We start from the raw sequence: 20,055 nt of genomic DNA on the forward strand, positions 1-20,055 counted from the left end.
AAATGGCCAATGAATGTTGTATTCAGAGACTAATCTAGAGGGGACCAAGTCATGAGAAAGGGTATATGTTTGTGAAGTAATGTACCTTCTATCTGGTGAATATAATGTAACCCTTCTATTAATTACAATTTTAAAAAAAGACTAATGTAGAAACTGTTGTCTTCCTTTTTTAGAGCCTCGCAAAGGACCATCGAATGAAACTTATGCAGCAACAACAGGAAGTGGCTGGACTTTCTAAGCAGTTGGAACATGTCATGCATTTTTCTAAATGGGCAGTTTCTAGCGGCAGCAGTACAGCATTACTTTACAGCAAGAGACTGGTAAGATGAAGTTTAGTGCTTAGATTCTATAAATAGACTTGCAAAGTTATTAAGATGCTTAAAATTAAGAAATGAGCAGGGATCAGGGCACAGTGGCGCATACCTCTAGCCTTTGCAACTCAAAAAGACTTTAGGAGGGATAGCACTTGAGCTCAAGAGTTCACGGCCAGCGTGGGTAACATAGCAAGATTCTGTCTCACAAAACACAAAAGCAAAAGCAAAAAATCTCACAAGTGGCTATTTGTTCGTTTTGTTTAACATTTTTAAAAATCTATTCCAAATTGTAATTGATCAAAATATTACTTTCGTTTTTTTTTTTTTCCAGTACTGGACTTTGAACTCAGGGCTTGAGCACTGTCCTTGGACTTTCACAAGGCTAGAGCTCTACCATTTGAGCCACAGCACCATTTCTGGCTTTCTTCTATATGTGTGGTACCGAGGAATTGAACCCAGATATTCATACATGCTAGGCAAGCACTCAACCACTAGGCTAAACCCCCAGCCTCCAAAAATACTGTGTTTTTTTTTTAAGTACCATTTACCTTCAGTTTTGACCTGCTATTCTCCTATTTTGTACACCAATTGAACTGAGTAAAGTGATAGCAAAAACTGATTACCTATAGTGTGAATGGATGTAATTCTAAGCACTTTTCTTGTTAAACTTTTTTTTTTTTTTGGTCAGTCATGGGGCTTTTGAACACTGGGCCTTGGCACCATCCCTGAGGTGTTCACTCAAGGCTAACACTCTACCACTCTGATCCACAGTGCCACTTCTGGTTTTCCAGTGGTTAACTGGAAATAAATAAGTGTCTCACTGGCTTTTATGCCCAGGCTAATTTAAGACACAACCCTCCGATCTCAGCCTCCTGAGTAGCTAGGATGGATGCTGCATATTTGAACCCCATTTTGAAAGGTGTCTCTAGTTTTGGCAGTAGTCTAAAAGTATGCTTGCTCCGTCTGCATCATTGGATAATTGCTTATACAGTAGGTCTAGCATGAGCCAGACTGCATATTTTTAAATTTATTATTGGCAGTGCTGGACCTCAAACGTGGCAGGCAGGTACTCTATTGTGTTAGCCGTGCCCTTGACTGTTAATTTCTTTAACAAGCACACACTTCGTGCTGTGGATCTAGGAGACATTTAGCCACGAGAAGTTACGCTATTTAAATATTCTTAAAAATTCCTATTTTAGCTGGGTGCTGGTGGCTCATACCTGTAATCCTACCTACTCTGGAGATCTGAGGATCATAGTTTGAAACCATCTGGGGTAAGAGAATTCTGTAAGACTCATCACCAGTTAACCACCAGAAACCTGAAAATAGAGGTAGTCTGCTAGCTTTGAGCAGAACAACTCAGGGACAAAGCCCAGGCCTTGAGTTCAAGCCCCATAACTGATAAACCCCCACTCCCCCCAAAAAGACCTTAAAAAAAGTGGAATCATCCCAGAAGGATTCAACATAGAATTAGGAAAGTAAGAATAGCAATCAAGGCAGCATGACTCTTCAAAGTTCTGACACCAAATATATTGAAGGAATGATATGTCACTTAAAGAATTCAAAAGAGTGGACTGGGAGTTTGGCCTAGTGTTAGAGTGCTTGCCTAGCATGCACGAAGGCCCAGGTTCGATTCCTTGGTACCACATACATTAAAAAAAGCCAGAATTGGCGATGTGGCTCAAGTAGTAGAGTGCTAGCCTTGAGAAAACCCAACAACAGTGCTCAGGCCCTGAGCTCAAGCTCAGGACTGGCAAAAAAAAAAAAAAGAATTCAAAAGAATTTTTTAATAAATTCCAAGTGAAAGCATAAAAACACATTAAGAGAGGTTTTTCAGAAGCATCAAACATGCTTCTTGAACATGCCTTACAATTGGCCAAATCAAACAGAATTTTTAAAAATGCTTGAAGACAGAGTTGATCAAGAAAAACAAGGTATGAATAGAACATTTGAGGGGCTGGGCTAGGAGTTTGGCCTAGTGGTAGAGTGCTTGTCTAGCATGCACAAAGACCTGGGTTCGAATCCTTAGTACCATATGCATAGAAAAACCGGAAGTGGTGCTGGTGCTTAAGTAATTGAGCGCTGGCCTTAAGGAAAGCCCAAGGACAATGCCCAGACCCTGAGTTCATTTCCCAGGACTGGAAAAAATAAAAATAAAAAAGAACATTTGAGGCTCTTGGAGTTAATTAAAAAGATGCAAACAAATTTTGATGCAAACAAATTTTGCTGTATACAAACAAGGGCACTGAGGTACAGAACTAAATACCTAGAAAATCTATTCAGTGAAGTAGTAGCAGAAATTTTCCTAAATTTCTAGGGCGTGGACATTTGGGCCTAGGGGATATTTGGAACCACAAACAGATGTGACTAGAAAAATATTACAGTGCCACGTCATGTATAAAGCAAAACCATTATAGTAACAGTACATTTCTTAAAAGAAAGAGTCTGCAAGGACCTTGAATGATATATTTAAACTCCAGAAAGAAAACTGCCAGCCTACATTGCTATACTCAACGAAGTTATTTTCCAAAATTGAATGAAAAGCTAAGAGCCTTCTAAGATAAACTGAAAAAATTCATAACCACTGAGCCAGCATTGCAGAGATATATTTAAAGAAATCCTACACAGAGAAGAGGAAGATAAATACAGCCATGAGAGTACAAAAAGGAATAAATATCACTATAAGGAAATGAGAAAGAGAAAAAGAATCATACAATCAAATGCAGGAACAATAATATCAATGTATAGTAGTCTTAACTATAAATGGGTTTAATTCTCCAACCAGACAAATTGCTTTTTTTCTTTAAAAAAAAAAAACAAAGCATCCTAACCATTTAAAGAGTAAAAGAAAATGAAACAATTCAGCATTGGTGGCTCACACCTGTAAACTTAGACACTAAGGAGGTTGAAATCTGAAAATCATAGTCAAACCTAGTCTAGGCAAAAACATCCATAAAGACTTTATACTCAAGTATCCACCAAAGTGTTGGAAGTGCAGGTATTGGCTCAAGTGATAAAAGTACCAAACTTAAGCAAAAAAGGTAAGACTCAGAGTTCAAACCCCAGCCCCAGCACCAAGAAGGAAGGAAAAAAGGAGGAAGAAAAGTAGACGAAATAATGGCAAATGTTATTCCAAACATTCTCCAAAGTCAAACAAGAGAAGCTATATTCATATTGAATACTATGTATAATTAATAAGGAGGCACAAAAAGAGTTAATTATTAATTATAGGAACAGTCCTTCCAAAGACAAAAATTGTGTGGGGAGACATTATTAATTATATATACAGTAATACTGAGTGACATAATAAATACCAAACTCTCAATAAGTAGGTCATCTAAACAGAATATCTAGGAAAGCCTTTAGAGCGCAGTTGAACTATAGATCTATTCGAGTCTTCAATTCAACTCATGGAACTTTTTCCAAAATAGATTATATTTTAGGCCACAAAGCAAGTCTTATCAATGCAATAATCTCTCGTGTTTTGTCAGAGTATAATGGAATAAAACCAGAATTCAACAGCAAGAGAAACTTAAAACACTTAGAGATTGGAAACTAGACTTTTGAATAATCAATGGATCATCCAAAAGAAGAAATCAGAAATAATTTAAATATTGCTAGACTCCAATGCAATTTGAAACACATATCAAAATCTATGGAATCCACAAAAGTAATTTGGTTTTGTTTTGGTGGCAATACTGGAGTTTGAACTTAAGACCTCACACTTTTTTGCTCTACCACTTGAGCCATGCCTCCAGTTCTGACTTTTTGTTGGTTATTGGAGATGCATTTCATAGATTCATCTGCTCTGATTAGCCTTGAACCTTGCTCCTACGGTCTCAGCCACTTGAGTAACTAGTTGTATAGTTGTGAAGTTTATTGCTTGAGTGCATACATTTTTTTGTAAAATCAAAGGAAAGCCAGACATTCTGCACAGCTGTAACATACAGGGACAGGAGGATCTTGAGTTCCAGGCCAATGTGGAATACACAGCAAGATTCTATCTCAAAGAGCCACTAAACAGAAAAATAAATATGTCTCAACCAATGGATGTATCTAAAGGTCCTTAAAAAAAAAGCCAACTAGTAAAAAAAAAAAAATAGCTGAAATTAATAATAACTAAAGAAATACTGCAGGGCTAGGAGCATGGCCTAGTGGTTGTGTGCTCGCCTAGCATGCACGAAGCTCTGGGTTCGATTCCCTGGAACCACATACACAGAAAAAGCAGGAAATAGTGCTGTGGCTCAAGTGGCAGAGCACTAGCCTTGAGCAAAAACTGTCCCAGGACAGTGCCTAGGCTCTGCGTTCAAGTCCCAGGACTGGCAAAAAAAAAAAAGTGGGAAGCATAGGTGTTTCAAGTGGTAGAGCATCTGCAATGTAGAGTGTGAGGCATTAAGTTCAAATTTCCAGAACTTGTGAAAGAAATCAAGAAGAAAAAGACCCTTAGCCAAGCTGGGAAAAAGAGAACAAATTGGTAAAACTAGTGATAGAAATGGGATGTTAGAAAACACATTACTAAAATCAAAAAACATGGTGAGGAACTTTTTTGAACTGATAAATTAGAAAATCTAGGTGAAATAAATTTATTAACATTTTCATTAGCTACCAAAACTAAAGATTCATTTAAAAAAACAATAAAATTGCTGGACACCAGTAGCTCATACTTGTTGTCCTAGATACTCAAAAGGCTGAGACTAGAGAACTGTGGTTTGCAACCTATCAGGGCAGAAAAGTCTAAGAGACTCCATCTCCAAAACCAACACAAAGCTAGTCTGCAAATTTGGCTTAAATTGCAGAGAGCCAGTTTGAGGAAGAAAGCCAAGTGAATGTGGGACCCCTAAATCCCAGCTCCAGCCTCTTCTTCACCACCATCCCTGGAAAAGTGAAGTTGAAGTAGTAACAAAGTTAAAAGCCTGGAACCAATTCACTTTTATAAGACTTAAACAGAACTAGCTTCTCAAACTGTTCCATAAAATAGAAGAGGAAAGACCACTTCCAAGTTCTTCTCTTCATCCTCCTGTTCCCCTTCCTTTGCCCCTTCTATTCTTCCTCCTCTTCTGTACCAGTCCTGGGGTTTGAACACCATGATGTCTGGGTGTTGGCCCTGAGCTTTTTCTGCACAAAGAAGGAAAATCTGTTTTGATTTTTTTTTTTCCCTGACAAATACTTGATTCTTTTTGCCTGTTAACTAGCAAAAAGCTGAAAGTAGAAGTATGACTCAAGTGGTAGAGTGCCATAGTGAGCAGAAAAAGCATATCAAGATTAAGAGGCCAATATAGGCATGCATACAAAACACCCCCCCCCCGAAATGAGTCCCTTTTAGATAGTTTTGTGGTGCCTATTAGATAAATCAGGTGTTGATACTGAATAAGCAATTAAAAATGCAAGTTCAAAGGAGAGGTATAAAAGCATTTAAACTATGAGACTGAATGAGATTACTGAAAAATAGAGGAATCTAGAAGAAAGGTCAGAAATGCTTGGCTCTAAGGCACCCATGCATGTAGAGGTACAGGAGAGAAGGAAGCACCCACAGTAGAGACAGGTTATGCAATGCCTGCAAGGAGAATGAGAACCCAAGCATTTCTTTTTTTAGCTCAAGGGAAGAGTTCAAAAATAGTTTGACTTTGGAACCTAAGTGTATTCTTACGGCTAGTGAAATTAGGTAGAACTATGGCATTATAGCATACTGCCTCAAGGGAGAAGGTAGAGCTCCCCCTCCCCCAGGAAGCCTTCATATAATGGTTTTAGGCAATAGTAGAAGGCAGCATAGATAAGCCGCCCCCCTGGTAGCTTATGCCTATAATCCTAGCTACTCAGGATGCTGAGATCTGAGGATCAAGGTTCAAAGGCAGCCCAAGCACAAAAGGACCTTGAGACTCTTATCTGCAATTAACCTCTAGAAAATGGGGAAGTGGGGCTTGGCTCAAGGGTAGAGTGGTAGCCTTGAGCTAAAGAGCTCTGGAACAATGCCCAGGCCCAGGGGTAGGGTGGGAGCCTTGAGCTGAAGGGCTCAGTGCCCCATGACCCACAAAAAAAAAAAAAAAAAAAAAAAAGACAGCATATATAAATGAGTCTTTTGAAGATTTTTTTATTGCATTTATACATGGGTTATTGATAGAAGCTGAAAAAGTATTGTGTTTTGTTTTGTTGCTTGCTTGCAGGTCCTAGGGCTTGAACTCAGGGCCTAGGCTCTGACCCTGAGCCTCTTTGTTTTCAAGGTTGTACCCCTTAAGCCACAACACTACTTCTGGCTTTTTTTTGAGTGGTTTATTGGAAATAATACTCTCAGACTGGGTGGGGTGGTAATCTTGAGCTGAAGAGCCCAGGGACAATGCCCAGGCTCAGAGTTCAAGCCCCAGGAACAAAAAAGCAAATAAAAATAAAAAATCAGACTTCACTGTCTTAAGGCTGCCTTCCAACCACAATCCTTACATCTCAGCTCCTAAGTAGCAGGATTACAAGTGTGAGCCACTAGTGCCTGGCTAGTGGTTTTGTTTTTGGCTGGAAGAAGTTAAAGCATGTTTATCTGGTTATGACTGTGCCCCCCCCCAAAAAAAAAGAATATTTGGGGTTGGAGGAAAAGGAAAAAAATCATTGAGAAAGCAAGAGGAAATGGGCTGTGATGCACAAGAGAAAGGGTTGGCTTTATCTAGAAGGATGGGCATCAGTATGAGGGAGTGCTTATACTGATGGCCATTTGGAGACGAATCACAAGAAGGTTCTGATGCTTTTTTCTCATTGAAATAGTTGTAAGCAAGACCATCAGCTGAGACTAAGAATGGGTTTGGGGAGGATGCTAAAGAGTTCACAAGAAAAAAGAAGTTATGAAATAGTGACTCAGGAGAAAGTAGAAAAGCGAAAGAACCAATGGAATGCCATATGCTAGTCCTAAAGGGTGTCCTGTGAGTATTTGAAGTTATTGAAAGTGAGGTCACTCGCTCCATCAGCCCAAGTCGTCCTGCTTGAATATAAATGATCAATGTGGTTTCTTCATTATGTTTTCTGTGAGGAAAAGACTCATGAAAGGAAGGAAAGTGGGAAAAGTGAAAGACAAGTTTCATGCAAGAAAATGATGGTTGTCCTGGGATTTAAATTAGATTAAATAATAGGAAACGAAAGGGAAATGGAAGGACAGAGAAAGATCATCTACTTGGATTTTGAACTCAATAATTGTGACAGTCACATTGAGATGATAATGTTTGTAAGCCAAGAAGTGAAATCTTCAAGGATGAATGGAACATGAGAGATGTTCCTGGGAGAGAAGCGGAGATATGTAATATACTCAAATTTCAAAGCTGGCCCTGTGTAAAAAGGTGGAAGGGACCAAACTATAGTGAGAAGCATTTTACTACCTGGCCTATTTGTCATCAGCCCCCTAAGACTAAATTCTGTGTCCTTTAAAAGAATAAGAGTAGGAGAGGTCCTGACTTCATACCCAGGCGGCCCAGGGAGCCAGGGAGAGAAGAGAAGGTGGGGGTAATTTTCAGACCAATCTTGTAGGCACTGGAGATTTGAGGGTCACTATCCTCCCCTAGCCAAAATGTGAAACCTTTTGAAAAGTAACTAAAGCAAAAAGGGCTGAGGAATGTGGTTTCAGTGCTTGCCTAGCAAGTTTCAACCATAAGTTTAAAAAAATTAATAAAAGAGGGACCGGGAGTTTGGCCTAGTGGTTAAAGTGCTTGCCTAGCATGCATGAAGACCCGGGTTCGATTCCTCAGTACCACATACATAGAAAAAAGCCAGAAGTGGTGCTGAGGCTCAAGTGGTAGAGCTCTAGCCTTGAGAAAGTCCAAGGACAGTGCTCAGGCCCTGAGCTCAAGCCCAGGACTGGCAAAAAAAAAAAATAAATAAAAGAATAAGTAAAAGAACAAGGGCCGGGAGTTTGGCCAATGATAGAGTGCTTGCCTAGCATGCACGAAGACCTGGGTTCAATTCCTTGGTACCACATGCATAAAAAAAAAAAAAAAGCCAGAAGTAGTACTGAGGTAGAGCTCTATCCTTGAGAAAGTCCAAGGACAGGGATCAGGCCCAGAGCTCAAGCCCAGGACTGGCAAATAAGAAGAAGAACAAGAAGCAGCAGCAGCCAAAGAACAAGATATGTTATCAACATTTTGTTTTACAAATACTGGAGTTATTTGTGTGAACTTTTCTTTTGATCGGTTGTGGGACTGAGTGCTGTCCCTGAGCACTTCAGCTCAAGGCTACCACCTTATTATCCCTTGAGCCACAGTGCCACTTCGGGTTTTCTGGTAGTTAATTGGAGGTAAGAGTCTCACAGACTTTAGTGCCCTGGCTGGCTTTGAGCCCCAATCAATCCTCAGATCTCAGCCTCCTGAGTAACTAGGATTACAGGTGTTAGCTACCACGCCCGGCCATTTGTGTAGATTTTTATTGTTAAAAAATCTGACTTACCTCTTAAAGAGTCGTACTTCAAAATGTAATGAAAAGTTGTGGGGCGTTTTTTTTTTTTTTTTGTAGATCATGACACTTGAACTCTGGACGTGGGCACAGTCTCTGAGTTCTTCAACTCAAGGCTACCCTCATATCTCTTGAGCCACAGCGCCACTTCCGGTTTCTGGTGGTTAACTGGAGATAAGAGTCTAAGGGACTTGGACTTTAGTGCTTGGACTGGCTTTGAACCGAAATCCTCACATCTCAGCCTCCTGAGTAGGATTACAGGACAGAGCCACCACGCCCGGCTTATTTGTGTGAACTTTCATTGTTAAAAAATCTAAGTTATGGGGCCAGGAGTTTGGCCTGGTGGTAGAGTGCTTGTCTAGCGTGCACAAAGACCCGGGTTCGATTCCTTGGTACCACATACATAGAAAAAAAAAAGCTGCAAACTATGGCTCAAGTGGTAGAGCTCTGGTCTTGAGAAATGTCCAAGGACAGTGCTCAGGCCCTGAGTTCAAGCCTCACGACTAGCAAAAAAAAAAAACAACAACAACAACAAAAACCTAACTTACCACTTGAAAATGTATGCAAAGTTTAATGAAAAGTATGTTGAAAGGAAAATTATGTTGCTGGGCACAGTGGCTCACACCTGTAACCAACTCAAGAGGCTAAGATCTGAAAATCTGCAGTTCAAAGCCAGCCGTGAGACTCTTAATCACCAATTAAGCACCAAAAAACAGGAAGTGGTGCTGTGGCTCAAGGGGTAGGGTAGTAGCCTGGAGCTAAAGAGCTCAGGGATAGCACCCAGGCGCAGAGTTCAAGTCTCAAGACACACACACACAAAATTAAATTATGTTGTGAAGCCACGTTTATAAGCTTCTTACATTGTTTATTGGCATGCACATACACGAGAATACTTTTAGATTTCCAGTGGACACGTGATGAATTACTCTCCTAATGAAGATACTGGTGAACGCCTGTCTCTGTGCTTCTTCTAGATTACATACCGGCTGCGACACCTCCTTCGTGCGAGATGTGATGCTTCCCCAGTGACAAATAACACCATCCAGTTTCACTGTGATCCGAGTTTCTGGGCCCAGAATATTATCAACTTAGGTAGGTCTTTATGTACCTTTCTTCCCATACCCGAAGGGTTTCCATTAACTTTTAAAAAATACGTGCTGTTTTTTCCAGGGAATGATTAATGTATGTCTATAGAAATAAATGCCCATGAATATAAACATGTATATAGTTGGAGGGTATGAAATTTAAGAGGGTCATCCTTCAACCAACCCCACAGAATCTTGTTTTTGTATTGTTTACTCTATATTTATAAAAGCAGATTACCTCTGGATTATTTGTGCATAAGGGATTTTTTAAATATATATATATATATATATATATATATTTAAGTATAAATTTTGTGGTCCTGGGAATCCAATCCAAGCCTGAGCCTTGCACATGCAAAATAAGTGCCCTACCAACTCAGCATCTCCCCAGCCCAGGATGTTTTCTTTTTATTTCTTTATATTTTCACTTATGTTGTTACCAACTTTTCATTAGATCCACCTGTGAAGTACCAGATAGTTAAATTGCTTTATCTTATTTAGGGAGAAGGCTTTTTCTTTTGCCTAATGCGATTATAAATACGTGCTTGTGTGCTGTGAGCCCAAGTATAACATACAGAAAAGTACCCAAATCTTAAGAATATTCTTGCAACCAGTTCAGCAGAAAGTTATCCTCTTTGCTTTCTTGTTATGCTATTTACTGAGTTAGTCTTGCTTGCCTCCTTAATTTCTCACAGGCAAGCAACAAAAAAATTTCCTTCTGCATTGTTTGTCCATCAAAACCCAGTATCCCCTCTGGTAACATTTTTTTAGATTCATTGACTTGTTTCAGAATCATCAAAGATGGCTGCAGTCTCATCCCCAAGGCTAGATTCTGTGTTAGAAAAGAACAAAGCATGGCTAGAGAGGCCAGAGCTTCTGGAACACGCTAGGAAAGGAAGAAATAGACTTACATTTATACAAATCTCTTCCACTCAAGGGAAGAACAAAAAGAATCTTTGAAGCAGAAGTGATAAAGAGACCCCTGCAGGCCAGTTTTAAAAGTATGTATAGCCATGTGCCTACTCCTTCACCAAAATGAAGCAGCTTCAGAGATACAGAGCACCATATGTGACTCTTCACCTTACTCTACCTTACTGCTGTGCATTCTTCCATACTGAGACTGCCACATGGTAGAAATCTGCATGCATTGTGTATGTACTTAAAAACATTGTCAATTTTAACATGTAAATATTATTGACACATCTGAGAATTAAGCCTTTACATATAAAATGGATACATTTTAGGTAAATCTACATAGTTAAAAACAAAACGATAAATGAATTTGTGAAAACTGACTTAACAAGTATGTTGTCATAGACCTATAATCCCAGCACCTGAGAAGACTGAGACAGGAAGATCACAAGTTCTCATTCCAACCTGGTTACATAGCTGAGTTTGAGATAAACCAAAGCTACATAAATGAGATTCTGTCTCACAAAAATTTTTTTAAAAAAGGTTAAGCACTAAAGGCTTAACATCCTTGAAATTTACAGCTTCGTAATTAAAACTAAAATTTACTTCAGATGGTTGTGCAAGGGAGTTACAATTTAGCATTTGCAATTGTAGGAACGGTAAATCTTGATTAGTCACTCCTACCACCAGTCACATGATTTCCCACTTCATTTTCACACATACATGTTGAATTATGGCTATATTTGTCCACCTTCCACTACAGCTTAGTAATATATTTACAGTGAAATTTACATTGTAAACCTCCCAAGAAGGAGAGATGATGGGAGGCAAGATTCCGAATTTATCCATAGCTTCTGAGAAATATTTTATAGAAGAGTGCTAGAGAAAACCATTGATCTTGATGAATATTTGGTTAATCTTTTTTAGTCTATGAATCTTAGATCACTTTACTATTTAATATTTCCTTTTACAAACAGCATGTACACCTACCTACCTGTCACAGCACCAAATGCACAGTAAGTTTTTAATGAACAATACCTACACTTTTGTTCAGAATGCATACTTATTAAATCAGAAACATTCATATCTCTGCTGTTGAAGTTCTAAAGCTATTCGACACTCATAAGCTCTAAAATGGTAGTTGGAGACCATTCATTATGAAAGATAGCTTTGTATACATTGAAATGGTGGAACAAATGTGGTATTGTAAATACCACATTCAGACCACTCTGTAGATTTTATTTCTAGAACCAAGATCAGGTTTGTGTGTTTGAAATAATAGTTCTCAAAGTAGATTTCAGCTGCATTTCTGTGTGAGATTTTCATCATACATTTTAGTGTTAAACAATATGTTGTGTTGCGGTGCAGAAACAGATATGATAATTCAGCTCTTAAGCTAGTCATTTAGCCTTGAGCCAAAAAGGTATTGTGAGCATGTGGGACCCTGAGTTCAAGACCCAGTACCAGTACAGAAAAAGAAGCCACTCTTCACTAAATATATTTTAAATATTTTTTTCATAAACAGGTTACCTATTATTTTTAATGAGTTAAGTTTAAATTAGTAATTTTTGTGTGTGTGAGCCAGTCCTGGGGCTTGAACTCAGGGCCTGAGCACTGTCCTTGGTCTTTTTCAAGGCTAGATCTCTACCACTTGAACCACAGCACCACTTCTGGCTTTTTTCTATATATGTGACACTGAGGAACCAAATTGGGTCTTCATGCATGCCAAGGAAAGCACTCTACCACAAGGCCAAACTCCTGCCCCTAAATTAGTAAATTTTTTTGGAAAATCTCCTTGCATATGGTAAATTTTGGTTGATAGAATCTGCACAGATAAAACTTCCTTGGATTTCTCTTGTTTTTAACATTTTACCCCAGAGTCCTAAGATCAGAAAATTCCTTGGCAATTAAGTTTAGCAAAGATATCCATACAAAAAGTGACATTTCACCAGTCATTTTTAAAAACCTTTATTGTATGCTTTTTTTCTCTTTAATTAGGTTCTTTAGTAATTGAAGATAAAGAGAGCCAGCCACAAATGCCTAAGCAGAATCCTGTGGTGGAACAGAATGCACAGCCATCAGGTGGTTTACCTTCAAACCAGTTATCCAAGTTTCCAACACAGATCAGCCTAGCTCAGTTACGACTCCAGCATATGCAGCAACAGGTAATGGCTCAGAGGCAACAGGTGCAACGGAGGCCAGCACCTGTGGGTTTACCAAACCCTAGAACGCAGGGGCCCATCCAGCAGCCTTCCATCTCTCATCAGGTAAATTTGGAAGCAGGCCTGTAGAGAATTGTAGTATAATTGTGCTCAACTTAAAATAACCAACATACCATTTAATTTAAATATATGAATTTATATGGAGCAGGCCTGTAGAGAATTGTAGTATAATTGTGCTCAACTTAAAATAACCAACATACCATTTAATTTAAATATATGAATTTATAGCAATTTACCACTCTAAGAATCCCTTATTTAACACCGAGTTGTCAGTACAACTTAAAAATGATGATTTAGTTGGTGAATCCATTTTCATTTACTGTTCATTACCCTCCAGTTCTAATGGGAGATCAATGTTTATCTTCCCAAAGAACCCAAAGAACGTGATGGATGGGAAAAGCTGTGTACCTGTAATTCCTAGGTCAGTGCTTCAGAATGGCTCATTTCAATGGCCAGTTCTCTCTGGAGAAAGTGATTAGAAAACCACATTCTGCCCAGTAGAATAGGGCAGGACTTAGAGCTCTTTAGAATCTTACCTTCTTCAGTCTTTATCTCTGAGCAAACATCCCACCCACATGTCTTCACGTAGCAATCCTCATTCTCAGTTAATTCTTCTGTAACTTACATTCTACTCGTTTCTGCAAAAGATTTGAAGTGATTGTGATATATGACACAAAAAAAATGGAATGGTGTTTAAAAGACCTAGGCTAAGAATTTTTACTACTCTTAACAAATCAGGCCAGAATTTGGGTTGGCTTCTATTTTTGTTGGCAGTGCAGGGGTTTGAACTGAGGTTTGTATTTGCTAGGAAAGTACTCCACCATACCTCTTCATCTTAGCTCAGAATTTGTTCATACCCAAGGACAAAAACCACAGAATATATTTATTACCATCTAATGAAAAGGAAACATTAGGGGGAGAACGTTTTTACTACTAGGAGGAATATATGCGGGCTTTCTGGTTTTGTTTAGGCTTTGAAGGGAAAAGAGGACTTGAGATAGGGTCTTTTCCAAATAGCCCCAGGCTGTCCTTGAATTACATGATCCTCTTACCTCTCGTCCTATCTTAGCCTCCTGAGTAGCTAGGATTATAGATGTGAGCCACTGCCATGCATCTGCATACCAATTTTAAACTTTCAATCCAAGTTTTACAGAAAGTACATAGCAAACAATTTTAAAAGACCTTTGGTGAATGTCCTGTGGAGATACATGCTTTAGACACCAAGGAGCACACCTGGCAGAGCTGAAAACAGGAAACTTGAGGGTAGAATGACATCATACAAGTGGACTACAAAAATTACTGAAGTTTTTGTGGAGCCACATGTGGGAAGAAGAACAAACATACTCTTAAGAGCCTACATTGCATGTGTTAATACTGCTCTTAAATGTCGGAGTCACACTAGAATAGTTTACTAGAACATGGTCAAATCCATCATGTCACTTAATTGCCTTTCCACTAACAGTGAGGAAGATAAATATTATGTGAGGAGAATTATGTAAATAATAAACAGCAAGCAGGCAGAGTGACCACTGTAGCCTGCTTTTTTCCAAATTGCTTTTGATCTCTGTCCATTTGTCAGTTTTAGTAATTCGTGTAATTTATGTAGGGGATAGCCTACATAGGTGAGCACTAGGTGAGCTATCCAACCTGACTTTCCCACTTAGAAATAGCTTTCACATTAGTGGCTCTTACCTTATCTACTGTTATTTTTTTTATGTACTCTCTATTCTAGACCTTTGTTTCCTTTTTGTCAGTTCTGGCCAAATATCCATATCTATATTCACCAATTAGTTTAACATGTCCTGTAAACTTTACATAGTTCTGCTGCCTCACATTCTTAGTTTCCTACCAGTTTTTTTGTCTGTGTTTTGGGAAATGCCTGTACATGAGCTGGTAAGTCTGTGTATCTGGCTCAGTGGAGGTGTGCAGACTATATTGCCCATGAATAAGGTAAAGATAAAGTCTTACTATGATAGCTTCAAACTCACAGTCTTACCTTCATTTCCCAAGTGCCGGAATTTTAGAAGTACACTACCATACCCAACACAAAGTCTGTTTTCTTTAGGGATACTCACTCATAATATCTTAACAGCTAGCTAAAAACCAGTACACATTTTGGTAATGGTAAGATGAGCTACATTTGGTTTGAATCCTGAGTATTGCATTTTATTTGCTATTTGATTTTTTTCAAGTTTCCTAAGCTTTCTTACCTTTAGTGTCCTCATTCATAAGTCAAAGGTATTCACTTCATAGGGTTCAGTGACAGAGCTCAGTAAGATCTGAAACTCATTAACTTTTAAATATTACTAATACCAAATCATTCGTTAGGAATGATTTGTTACGACCTTGGTTTCAGACTCTTTGTTCAAAGCTCAGATTTATTCCTTGCTATCTTTATTAATCTTGAGTGGTTACTTAATTTCTCTTTATCTGTTTCCTTATATGTAAAATAAAAAGAATCCTACCTCAAAGGATTATTGTCAAGAGTAAATGAATGGGGCCAGGAGTGTGGCCTAGTGGTAGTTTGCTTGCCCAGCATGAACAAAATCCTGGCTTTGATTCCTTGGTGTCACATACACAGAAAAAGCCAGAAGTAGTGCTATGGCTCAAGTGATAGAGCACTAGCCTTGAGAAACCTCAAGGACAGTGCTCAGGCCGAGTTCAAGCTCCAGGACTGGGGGGGGGGGGGGGGAAGGTAAATGAATCACCAGGAGCAGATAGCTCACATCTATAATCCTAGCTACTCCAGGAGACTGAGATCTAAAGATCAGTTTGCCAACAGGGGCAGGAAAGTCTACAACACTCTTACCTCCTATAAACTACCAAAAGCCAAAAGCAGAGTTGTGGCTCAAGTGATAGAGCACTAGCCTTGAGCAAAACTGCTCAGGGAGTATCCAGGCCCTGAGTTCAGATCTCAGGACTGGCACACATATTTGGCACTTGGAGCAATATCTGAGCCAGATGCTTAGGCTCATGCCTGTGATCCCAGCTGCTCAGGAGTCTGAAACCTAGAGAAGTAGAGGCTTCAATCAGAAAAGTCCACAAAACTCCATCTTGAAAATAAAAATAAAGTGCTAGACCAGAAGCCTGGTTGAAGTGGTAGAATATCAGTGTAAACAAGCAAGCTAAGTGAAAGTGGTAGGCCCAGTGCTAGCACATACACACACAAAAGCAATATTAGATATTTAATGACAACTCAGTAAATGTTAGCAGTTACTATTTCATCATACTTTATTTGAGATTTGAAGCAAGAAGTTTTTTGCAAATACACAATTTAGAAGGACACCAAATAGAATTCATCTGCTTTCCTGGTGGCATATATCCATTTTGGTACAAAAATCTCATTCCCATGAGTTCTTAAAAATTCATTTTTAAAAACTGATCATACTCATTCTGAAAGTCTGCCCTACTCCATTTTTGTAATCTTAGTAAATAGTTCCATTCATCTGTTTCAAGGTTTCTGTCTTTTTTTTTTTTCAAATTTTATTTAAAAAAAAAGATCTCTCTAACATTTTATATAACGTAATTATTACTGAAGTGGTCAAATTTCTTCTTTCTAGCAATCCCCTCCACGTTTGATAAACTTCCAGAATCACAACCCTAAACCCAATGGACCAGTTCCTCCTCCTTATCCTCAACAGCTGAGGTACCCACCAAGCCAGAGTGTACCACGCCAAGCAGTCAAACCCAGCCCCCTGCAAATGGCTTTCCTGGCTCAACAAGCCATTAAACAGGTACATATCTACTCTCTCCTCATTTTTCCAATTACACTGAATTTATAGACCCAATCAGTAGGTAATAGAGAGCAAGAGTAGATTTGCTTTTTTTCATTTTTGGTAATGACCTTGGATTAGAAAGTGTATCACAGACAGACCCAGAGGGGTAAAGATAACAGAAAGAAACTTGGGATGAACGGGAGAAAGTGAGTTCTCTAGACCCAGTATAATCCAACCCAAGATACGATTTCACAGTTCTGGTGTGTAAATAAACTTTACAGATGAGCACAGTATGTTTTCAACAAATCCAGTATGCTAACAAATCCAAGTTGTATTCCACAGAATGTTTCCAGGAGACATCTTATGAACAAATAGTGCGGTACAGTTTCAATTTACAATGTGTCTTAATCTGGTAAAGACTAACATTTAAGATACAATTTATCATTTATATTTCTGATACAGTACCTTCAGGTAAAATTCTTTTTCTTTTTTTCTTTTTTTTTTTTTTTGTCAGTCGTGGGACTTGAATTCTGGGCCTGGGCTCTTCAAGTCAAGACTACTATCCTCTACTGCCTTACCCTTTGAGCTGCTTCCAGTTTTCTGGTGGTTAATTAGAGATAAGAATCTCATTCGGGCTGGCTTTGAACCACAGTCTCTGAGTAGCTAGGATTATAGGTGTGAGCCACCACGCTCGGCTGGTAAAATTATCTAGTGCTCTGAAATCTCACAGCTCCTGAGTCAAGTCTTTCCGGCTAAAGGCTTGTAGGTCACGTTTGGTTTAGTTTTGTTTTGTTTTTTTTGTTTTTTTTAACCAAGACCAAGCAAAGATGATGCTATCCTATAGTTTCACAACATTTCGATCAAATCATGTGAAAGTTTTGTTTCAAGTGTATGTCAGTGTGTCTGTATATATCCAGTTTGACTTTGTCATGACAAAGTTAGTTTGTTTTTTAAATCTGAGATGGGTACTTGAACTAGGTATTTGACACATTCATTAAAGGTGCCTTACCACCTGAGCCATGCCTCCAACTCCCAGTTTCTTAAATATTTAAAATTTATACTTAGCTCTAGTTTATTATTAAAGATAAAAAGAACCTTATGATACCTTTTAAATTTTTAAATTCTGTTTATTTTCCTAATAATTTTGTGCCTTGGGAAAATTAGTATTTTTTTTAATTTAAGCCCAACTATAAGATTAATACTTTACATAGTTGTACCACAAGTTAAATTAGTGTCTTAAGTGTTCAGTTGTTCCTTTTACCAATTATATTTAAATAAGTAAAAGCTCTCACTTTTTTCCCTAAATATCTTCTGACCAAGAATCTAAACACAAATCAGACAAAAATATAGAAGGAAATGTGTTTTAATATATTAACGAATAGTAGGGCACATAAACTAAGCACTTTCAGATCTTAAGAAAATATACTAATCTGAGGTGGCCTAGTGGTAGAGTGCTTGCCTAGTATTCATGAAGCCCCAGTTCGATTCCTCAATACCACATACATAGAAAAAGCCAGAAGGGGTGCTATGGCTCAAGTGGAAGAGTGCTAGCCTTGAGAAAGCCCAAGGACAGTGCTCAGGCCTTGAGTTAAAGCCCCAAGGACTGGCAAAAAAAAAAAAAGAAGAAGAAGAAAATATGCTGATCTATATGATAGCCTACATATATTATGTGAGGAAAAACAATTTTTGTGAGTTATTAGCTCGTGTATGTGTGTTTCTCATACATAGAAAGACATTCACCAAGTGTAATTGCTCTTCAGAGAGGAGGAGGAGGATGGGCTATATGGAGGGTGAAACATGAGAAGTGGGTAAGAGGGTAAAATAACTTCCACAATCAATTTTATATGGTCTGTGTGTAGTTTTTGCAGCAAAACATACGATTAGATTGTTTAAAATGCCATACTCTTTCTGTAGTGTAATCCATACAGAGTGGATGTGACTGACAGTTTTTTCTCTTCCATAGTTTGAGATACTTCTCAGTCTCTCAGTTATTTTCCTTTCCCCTCCTCAACCGATATATTTTTTTTTTTTAACCAGTCCTGGGGCTTGAATTCAGGGCCTGGGCACTGTCTCAGAGTTTTGTTTTGTTTTTTTTCTCCTTTGTGAGACTTAAACTCTGGGCCTGGGTGTGTTGTCCCTGAGGTCTTCAACTCAAGGTTACCACCCTACCCCTTGAGCCATAGCACCACTTCTGATTTTCTGGTGGTTAATTGGAGATAAGAGTCTCATGGACTTTAAATGTCCAGGCTAGCCTTGAACCGAGATCCTCAGACCTCAGCCACCTGAGTAGCTGGGATTACAGACATGAGCTACTGTGCCCAGCTTTGTCCCTGGACTTTCTCAAAGCTAGCATTCTACCACTTCACCCACAGCACCACTTTTTCTGTGTATGTGGTACTAAGGAATCAAACCTAGGGTTTTGTGTATGCTAAGCAAGCACTCTACCCTAGGCCACGCTCCTGGTCCCCCAAAATTACATTGTGAAAATTTTCAAACATACCAGAAGTAGGAGGAATTTCATAGAGGACATTCTGTTCTGCATGCTTCATCACATACTGTCTGTATGCCTACGTAGCCATGCATTTATCCATCAAGCCATCCAATTTTTTTAATAGAGGTTTTTTGATCAGTTGTGGGAATGTTTTTTTGTTGTTGTTGTTGTTGTTTTTCTTCGATCCGTTGTAGGGCTTTTGAACTCTGGCCCTGGGTGCTGTTCCTGAGCTCTTCAGCTCAAGGCTAGTGCTATGCTACTTGGAGCCATAGCACCACTTCAGTTTTTTGGTAGTTAGAGATAAGAGTCTCACAGATTTTTATTTCTATTACTGGACAAGATCACTAAAGTTTATACTTACCTGTTCCCACCCCTGTATATTTCATGCAAGTTATAATTAAATTCCTACAGCAAACTGTCTTTTACATTCCGTGTCTGAAAGAATGACTAAGGTACAGCTCACATTCTAGGCCTAATGATGGATAGCCTGTTTTCCTTCCCTTCCTTGCTGCTGTAGTGGCAGGTCAGCAGCGGGCAGGGTGCCCCCTCAACGGCCAGCAGCACATCCTCCACCCCTTCCAGTCCCACCATCACCAGTGCAGCCGGCTGTGATGGAAAGAGCTTCAGTTCACCTATGATTGATTTGAATTCATCAGTGGGAGGAGGCTCTTACAATCTCCCTTCTCTACCAGATGTAAGTATGCACACAAATTCTCAACATCCTCTTTCAAAAATGGTCAGTGAACCAAAGGAACAAAAGGTGCATGCATGGTCTCCTTGATATGTGGATGTTAGATCCAAACAGTACAAGAACGATGACTCAATGTTCGGGTACCCAAGGTATGGACATGGTCTTGGAGATATAACTACATACACATAAAAATCTATGATGGGCTA

At 38.9% G+C, this 20,055-nt stretch overlaps 1 protein-coding gene across 4 annotated transcripts in view; it reads left to right on the forward strand.

Moving 5' to 3' along the window:
* Window positions 1-20,055, forward strand: part of Trim24 (tripartite motif containing 24) — a 96,623-nt gene that overhangs the window by 59,748 nt on the left and 16,820 nt on the right. For 3 of the 4 annotated variants that reach the window (XM_090333381.1, XM_090333379.1, XM_090333382.1), the window contains 5 exons: window positions 174-320; window positions 9,707-9,824; window positions 12,728-12,996; window positions 16,512-16,685; window positions 19,676-19,852. In XM_090333381.1, the coding sequence (XP_090189507.1) occupies window positions 174-320; window positions 9,707-9,824; window positions 12,728-12,996; window positions 16,512-16,685; window positions 19,676-19,852 (885 nt within the window). The remainder of the gene's footprint in view (window positions 1-173; window positions 321-9,706; window positions 9,825-12,727; window positions 12,997-16,511; window positions 16,686-19,675; window positions 19,853-20,055) is intronic. The other variant, XM_090333380.1, reaches the window with a different exon arrangement.

This window comes from Megascapheus bottae, chromosome 5 (genome assembly GCF_031878675.1).
Source record: "Megascapheus bottae isolate mThoBot1 chromosome 5, mThoBot2.hap1, whole genome shotgun sequence".
Classification (NCBI taxonomy): Eukaryota; Metazoa; Chordata; class Mammalia; order Rodentia; family Geomyidae; genus Megascapheus; species Megascapheus bottae.